Here is an 8,100-nt window from a genome sequence, read left to right on the forward strand (position 1 = left end):
TATATATATATAGGCACAATAATACTGACTGTAATGTTGAACAAGCTGAACTAAAGTAAGGAAAATGACCCTAAACTCTTCCACATCCATGTTGTTTCCAGGACTTAGTAGCAGTTTTGTTGCCAATCTTTTAATATAACATTAAAAAAGATACCATACCAACTTTACTTATAAAGCACTTTAAAACAACCACAGCTGATACAAAGCGCTGTACATTAAAACACAACATGATAAAAAAGTGATTAAAAACGGTTTAAAAACAAAAACATACAATTTAAAACTCAATCCTGCTGGTGTTGAAAGCCAAGTAAAATAGATGGGTTTTAAGATGAGCTTGAAAAGTAGATAAAATAATGTCTGTCTTTAGGATTCTACCTGTTTATATATTTGTTTATTGTGTTGAGAACTGCAGACCCGTCCTTTCCTCGAGAATATCACATTCGTGGGTAATGGAGTGCATCAGTCAMCTGGGATTATTGGTGGGTAGGAGCTGACAGCCTGAAGGTGGCTGCAGGAGGAAAGGATGTGTGTTCACTGAGCTGCGGTGTTTTATTTATTTATTTATTTATTTTTTCTTGGACATGTCTGGTCATTAATCAGTGTGTGGGAAGTTTTTACCTTCTCCAAACTAAAAAACTCTCTCCCAGAGGGTTTCTAATATCCAAGTTGTCTATTTCAGAGGGGGGAAAAACTTGACTCTTTTTATGTATGTGTGTAATATATGCACAGATACTTTTGTTAAAGAATAAGTTTGAACAACTGAACAGTCATGTCCACAGTTACTGCTGTGGGCGGCTCGGGTGGGTGATGGTCTGCTTTACCCACACAGCACATTKTCATAGCTGCACAAAAGGCAGAGGTCAAGGATGGACTGTGAGTGTTTAGGACTAAATGGATCTCTACATTAACAGCTTCCTGAATGTTTCTCTTGTTTTCACTACCTTTGATTTATTTATTTATTTATTTATTTATTTATTTATTTATTTACGTCTCCCCCACAGGGTAAAGACCTTCTGACTCAGAAGATCCCAGTGTGGCAGCAGGCCTGTTCGGACCCAAACAAACTGCCTGAGAGGGCAATGCTTCTGGCCCAGCAGATGGGTTCCGGTGCTCTTGGGGGCACAAGTCCTCTGCACACTTCCAAATCCAACCTGGTGATCTCAGACCCCATCCCAGGGGCTCAGCCTCTTCCTATCCCGCCGGAGCTGGCTGTTTTCATGGGGAGTGGCCTTGGACACCCAGCGGTGAGGAAACCAAAGGCTTTATTTATGTTTCAAGTTGAACCTCAGGCGCCTGTGACGTGCATTCTTCACATTCTAAAAGTTAAACACCTTTTGTATTAAAAAAAAAATAACATAACACACACAATTTTACCTATTTTGTCAATACTTGGCATATTTCTTTTAAACTTTGCTCCAAGTGAAACAGGAAGTGACATCRATTCATTAAGGGAACTCCCTTGTCTTATTCATCTCTCTGATCGTGATGAAAAATAATCTAAAGAAACACCAGATTATTCTCTCCTGTCTTTGTTTTAGTCYTTGTAGCAACACTTTTTTACATGTCACTCCCCTTTCACATCACTTCTTCTTGATTCACATGCAAATATCTCAACAGCTGTTCATCTCAGCAGTGCCTTTTTTTTATTTGTATAATCTTAACTTAAATGCATTCATATTTATTACCAAAACTGTATGTCAGTGGCACTTTAAATAAATTAACTTTAAGCCACAATAATGTTTACAGTTTGGGTTTTTCGATTTAACCAAAAATGATTGTATTTTTAAGTGATGTTTGCTCACATTTGGCTCAGTATAATAAAAAAATATATATATTCTTACACAGTTTACTTGCTGAATTGATATGTCCACGTGTTTATTCCAGAGACTGATGGGGCCTGATGGTATGTCCATGGTCAATGGGACAACAGGGGTCCACYGTGAGGAATACTGGACAGAAGGGGGTTCAATGTCACAGGTCAGGCCTCCATCCCCTCAAAGTCAGGCGCAGGTCCAGTCTCAGCCTCAGAGACAGGTCAGCGATGTCTACTCCAACACCCTTCCTGTCCGCAGGCCTGCCCCTGCTAAGAACAAAAACCCAGTGGGTAAGAGACCCAAACATACTTTAGAGTTGGTCATGCACTGGTACCTCCAATAAAAATATTAAAGAAAAGCAACCATCATCTCAAGTTGTTTATTTCATAAACTGAATATACAAAAGCAAGTTTTAAGGTCAAACTGTTCCTAAAAATAAAAACCTTAATTTAACACTCTTGACCCGTTTCCTAATCACAAGTAATTAAAATCTCCACAGGGGAGACAAGGACCCTGCCCAGGTCCAGTTCCATGGCAGCCGGACTGGAGAAGAACGGACGCTCTCGTGTGCAGGCCATCTTCTCTCATGCTGCAGGCGACAACAGCACTCTGCTCAGCTTCTCCGAAGGAGATGTCATCACCCTGTTGGTGCCTGAAGCCCGGGATGGCTGGCACTACGGAGAGAACGAGAAGAACAAGATGTAAATATTAATGTAGTTTCTATTTCCGGAGTCCATATTGTGAAATCCTAATGTTTATTGCAAATATCAAAATGTATTTTTTTTCTTCCCTCTCACCAGGCGTGGATGGTTCCCATTTTCCTACACACGTGTTCTGCCTGAGAGTGATGGTGATAAGCTCAAAGTGAAGTATGAGCCCTTTATTTTTTTAAAATAAGAAACATGTCACCGTAACAAAAAAAAAAATAAAAAATACAACAAATGATTTTGAGTCTTAGGCTGCTGTTTTCTTCCAGTTCCAGCCTRCACCATGGAAAAAGCAGCAGCACAGGGAACTTGTTGGAGAGCGATGCATCACTGCCCACACCTGACTATGGCCTGACTGCCCGACTGCTGGCACAGAGCCTAGCACAGACCCGCCCACGGCCCTATAGCATGGCAGGCTTTGGTCCACAGGTAGTACATCATGTAATARCCATCATTCTACTCTTGGTACACTTGTTTTGTTAATTCAAACCTCTCTACTTTAGACCTTTTGTTGCATAATTGAACACGAGTAAAKCTGCAGTACATGAAAGAGTTTTGTCCAGTTTCTGCTGCCACCTAGTGTTTTCATTCAGAACTAACAGTTGTTTAACCAAATCTGTTACCATTTTTGACAGCCTGCCATTGAGGATTATGACAGCCGCTTTGCCACAAGGTAAGTGACTTGACTGCCTTTCTCGCCAAATATTGACTCATGCTGTATGATCGCCACTGCTTCTACTAATCAGAGACTTACAGTTTGAAAGAGTTACAGTAACCGGCAAGACGACTGCCTCACTTAAAACTAGTTGTTGCAGTTTAATGCCGCTTGCCATAATTTTATGAGTTATTAAAGGATAAATTCACATGAGTGTGAAGTTTAATTGCAAAGTATTCACACTCTGTTTTCTTTATTTTAACACAGCATTGCTTTGGGGTTGTTTTGGTTATTTGTCACATTGAAAAGACAGTATGTTAGGATATTTGGTATCACTTTATAATAACTACACCTAATTTAGCCTTACTTAATCAGTACTAATTGTTAGTTAATCTTGAAAGCACAATTTATTATGAATGATTAATACTTAACAAGCTATAAATTGACACGTWTTAATGATTTACGCGTTTGACTATATCTCTTGAARGGGTTGTTCRGAACTGTAATTTCCTTTCATGGGATCAATAAAGTTTCATTCATTCATTCATAAAGGCTAATTACTTCCAAAACCAACATAATACATGTTTATTCATACTTAAATAACCATGATTTAACTATTCTTTATGCTTTGAATGTACGTTATGTAATGTGTTAGACATGTTAAGAGAACATTTGAGTTGATTATCTACTAATCCTGCAGTGCATCAAGAATTAAGACAGTTGTTAGTAGTCTTTTTGTGAACCCTTCTAAAGTGAAGACTAGTTATGCTTTTTAAYTATTAATGTAGATAAAATGCTTAAGGGCCACACGATACCTTTTATAACCTGTGGAAATCAGATGAAAATCCTAGTCAATTTAAACATTCTCTCATCATTAATACATGTTGAGCACATGGTGTGAAAGTACATTTATATGAGCATTTGCATAATACATACACATATCACGGAGTACTTTTTATTCTTGGATCTTGTGTTTCTGTCTAGGTAAAATAAACATTTCCACAACATATACAATAGTTTTATTAATGAGTTATTAAGCATAAACAATGCGTGTGTAGGTTCTGGAAATATTTTGTGGGTATTTCTCTTTATGGGTAAAGCATTAATAAATGTGTTAATTTATTTATAAGTATGAATCATCTTTTTTTTATTTAAGGATGTTTTCAAGGTTAACTAASCATTTATTAGTGATAAAGTAAGGCTAAATAAGGTATAGTTATTAAAAAGTGTTACCAGATTTGGTTAAGTCCTGAACACACTTTTGTTTTTTTGTTTGAAAAGGACCTCTAAGTACCTTCAGACGCCATTTATTTATTTATTTATGACTGAAGAGCAGTGACACTTCTAGATTACTAGTTATAAGAAAGTTCTCTTAAGTTGTATAGTTTAACTTAAGTTGTTCACGTTTACTGGTTTACTGTCTATTTTTCTTCTTTACGTTCTCCTGAGGCAATTTTAAACAACTGTTTTGAATAGCTGAATTAAATATGGTTTAGCAGGATTATTTTTTCCCAYTTTTTCCAAGTATTAGCTGAGTGTTTTTAAGTGTAATCTAGTTAGGTTTTTGCTCACAAACAGGTTTATTTGATGAAAAGGAGGTTAAAAATTGCACCATGCTTCTTCCTGTCCAGTCAGGCAGTACATCCTTATGTAAATGTATATAAATGTGTGTGAACTGGTTTATTTATGAGTGTGTCTGTGTGTGTGGAGGGGTAATGAGTGAGACATAGAAAACTGTCCTGGTTTGGATGTGTACTGGTGTTTTTGGAGTATACAGTACATGTTGTGACAGTAGACATCACGCTGACCTCATCTCAGTCATCAGTGCTCGTCAGCCTGGGGCTTTGGGCACCAGTGTCAAGCTTTTACACACACTCCTGTCTGCTCTAAATGTTTGTGTGTTTTTACTCTATATATATCTTGAGACAARAGGGTGTATTCACCCAGACCTTTGAATCCTACATCCCTCCAGCTATGACGTAATAATTTCCTCATCAACAGCAAATATTTGTTTCTGWATTGGTTTTATTTTACTGTTRGAGGGGAAACACGACCAAACAACTGTCTTAATTTGGAGACCAGTTTTGAACCAGTATTGCTCTGATGGTGTTGATGATGGAATTGAAAGTCTGATCTTCCTGATTTGGGTGGGTGGGTTTGGAGTTTGTAGGTGGGGGTAAGACAGAGTTCCTGACCACCCCCCACCTGCACTTCTCCTCAGCCCCACCCTGCCTCACTGTGCCTGTCTTGTCTCTCTCCATTTCTCTGAGTGTGTCCGACCTGGCAAGCTTCCTTCTCTCTTTGTTCCACAGTGACAGTCCTGATGGCAAATTGATTTCGACTGTGTGAGAACAGACATACAGACAGAAACAGACAGCTCCGGATAGCACAGGGGCCTCCTCCTCCTCCTCCTCCTCCTCCCCCCCATCTTTCCTTCCTCTTCCCCTTCCTCCTGTCCACCTACCTCCACCTCTTCTCCTTCTGCCTCCACACACACCCCTTCTCCGATTGGAAGAGGCCAGTTTCATCCCTCCTTTCTGTCCTCTCTTCCTCCCCGGGTCCTTCCTTTCCTCCTCCTGTCCGTCCTGGGTGCTGCTGCTGGTGGCGTCGGTGTGGACAGTAGCGGCTGGTGGGTGGAGGATTGCGTTGAGCGAGAGACCCTGAGTGGGACCTACCTGCTCGGCATGCAGCGTTACGGACTCTGAAAACTCTCTTTGATCACGGTCCACCATCATGGACTGATCTCTCAAGAGACTGCCTTTGCTACTGCTCGTCTTTCATGCATGTACACGGTTGTGTCATTTTTGTCCCAAACTGAAAGACATGTTCATGTACTGTACAAGTGCCAAAAGACTTCAGTGTCGTCGTACTTAAGCCACTGACTGAATGGCCTTCCCAAGCACCATGAGGCCAGATGTTGTCGAGATCTCATCCAAGACAAAAACGCTCAAAAAGCTTTGTTCCAAGTAAAGCTCAAAGGCTGTCCAGCAGCTTATGTTTCTGTTTTGAGAAATTCCCATAGGTCCTGCTGTGCTTCCTTGTGTCAGTGATCAGATTTTCTGTCCAGAAGATGTCATGTTTGCCTTACTTTGCTTTTCCCCTCCTTTTTTTTCCTCTCCCTCTATTAAACACAATTTATGTGCAATGAAGCAAATTTTACAAGCTTCTACATTAAACGTTTATATATAGCTATATAAAATATTTCTGTCACTMCTTCAGTTTACTTTCTCACATTAAAATGTGTGCTTGATTAACCTTTTGCACCCTCAGACACACAAACTTCTTAAAAATCGTATTTATTTATTTTTTTCCTGGTTGAAATGACTGCCTTTATTCTGGATGACATAAAATCCAACACTAATTTTCTTTTAAATTATTTTATATTTAGCACCTGAAGCTGTAGTGATCTGCGTGATCTTTTGTTGAGTATCCTCAATCACAGCTGTTTACTTTAAAACAACACAGCTTTTTGCAGCTTTTACTGTTATTTACTATTGTATTCCCTGAGTGACTGTGTAGTGTTATTTTTTTTCTTTTCTTTTTTCTTTTTGGTCTTTTCTTAAAGAAAAATAAACACCTAACATATTTCTAGAAACAATGAACGCCTACTGATTAGCAAGTGTTTATCTAATGCATGCTGTGGAGGAAAACCGGAAAATGTGACGCTTCGAAAAAAAATTGACCTTGAATGTATGGTGACTTTTTACAAAACTATTCTAAATAAAACACACATCTATATATTAATAAACAGTCTGGTCTGTGGAGAAATCTGTTCTGCCAWTGAGGAGGCGTTCTTTACTATTTTGTTTTTAAAGTTGTTGTTTTTTTTCCTTTTATTGAATATAAAAAAAAATGAACCCTTTTGTGAGTAAATCCCAGTCCCAGCTGTGTCCCGTTGCATGTTCCATCCCCCGCACCTCCCCCTGCATCCACAGCATCTGTTCTTCTGACACTGTAGAAAGTGTGAGGTGGTGTGTTTGGCGTTTTTTCTGCCTGCCTATTTGTTTAGTTTTTTTGCCTGAATGTGAGTTTTATTTGGAATTGAATAACTTGACAATCTAGTAGACGTAACCCATTTCTTTTTATTTAATTTACAGTGAAATTTGTTTTTATTAAAAAAGGGGGTTGCATACAATATGGCATGTTGAGCATGTAGTGCGCGCTCGTGTGTTGCWTTTATCATTTCAGCTAGTTCTGGTTTGTTCGCCTCGCATCAGACTAACAAGTGTCCTTACGAACTGTGATCCATGCATGATCTGAGTTATGAGCCATTCAAACCCAAAGGTTCTCTTTACCTTCCAGTTTGGGTCCAGAATTATCCCGGTTCTGAGGGAACAGGACCTCCGTAAGTCACCAGTCTCCATCACCTCCTAACCAACCATTCTTTGTTTTTTTCTTCTTCTTCTCATTGTTAATGRCCACACTTCTGTTTTCACTGGCTGCGGTGGGGAAAATGCTTTTCTGTGTCTGGTTTGCACAATCCAGCAGGCTTTTTTTTTCTTCTTTTTTCTCCATGACACCAACAGAAACAGTAACCCTCCATGCTGTTGCAAATTGTTACTCTTTATTTTCACACTTCATGCTTGCTCTCACAAAACCTTTTGCTTTGATTTACAGTTAAATAAAAAATGGGTTTGGGGGTACTAAACTGACCTTTTGTGTATATATATATTAAAAAATGGTGATTTTTGTTCATGCTAACTACAAGTGTTCCCTGTCCCACCCCTCCTCTCCCCGCAGTGACCGTTCAATAGAGGTCTTCCTCCGGCCCAACTTCACTGATGACCGATCTGCACCCATCTACTACTAGCAGCCTGCTGTTTCCCCCCCTATTTTCTCCACTCAGGGCTACGTTTCCCCACCGAGAGGAAAATAATAGCCATTATAGGCCTGTGTTAGCACAGGAGAGCCCAGAGGTGGGATC

At 39.4% G+C, this 8,100-nt stretch overlaps 1 protein-coding gene across 1 annotated transcript in view; it reads left to right on the forward strand.

The window, feature by feature from the left end:
* Nucleotides 1-8,009, forward strand: part of LOC106530072 (brain-specific angiogenesis inhibitor 1-associated protein 2) — a gene marked incomplete at its 5' end in the record, with an annotated part of 67,188 nt that extends 59,179 nt beyond the window's left edge. The window contains 7 exon segments of the mRNA XM_014025636.1: nt 1,002-1,244; nt 1,885-2,104; nt 2,314-2,515; nt 2,615-2,683; nt 2,791-2,950; nt 3,157-3,194; nt 7,917-8,009. Of these exon segments, the coding sequence (XP_013881090.1) occupies nt 1,002-1,244; nt 1,885-2,104; nt 2,314-2,515; nt 2,615-2,683; nt 2,791-2,950; nt 3,157-3,194; nt 7,917-7,986 (1,002 nt within the window). The 3' untranslated portion in view covers nt 7,987-8,009.
* Between the last annotated feature and the right edge of the window lie 91 nt (nt 8,010-8,100).

Source organism: Austrofundulus limnaeus, unplaced genomic scaffold (genome assembly GCF_001266775.1).
Source record: "Austrofundulus limnaeus strain Quisiro unplaced genomic scaffold, Austrofundulus_limnaeus-1.0 Scaffold4, whole genome shotgun sequence".
NCBI classification, from domain to species: domain Eukaryota; kingdom Metazoa; phylum Chordata; class Actinopteri; order Cyprinodontiformes; family Rivulidae; genus Austrofundulus; species Austrofundulus limnaeus.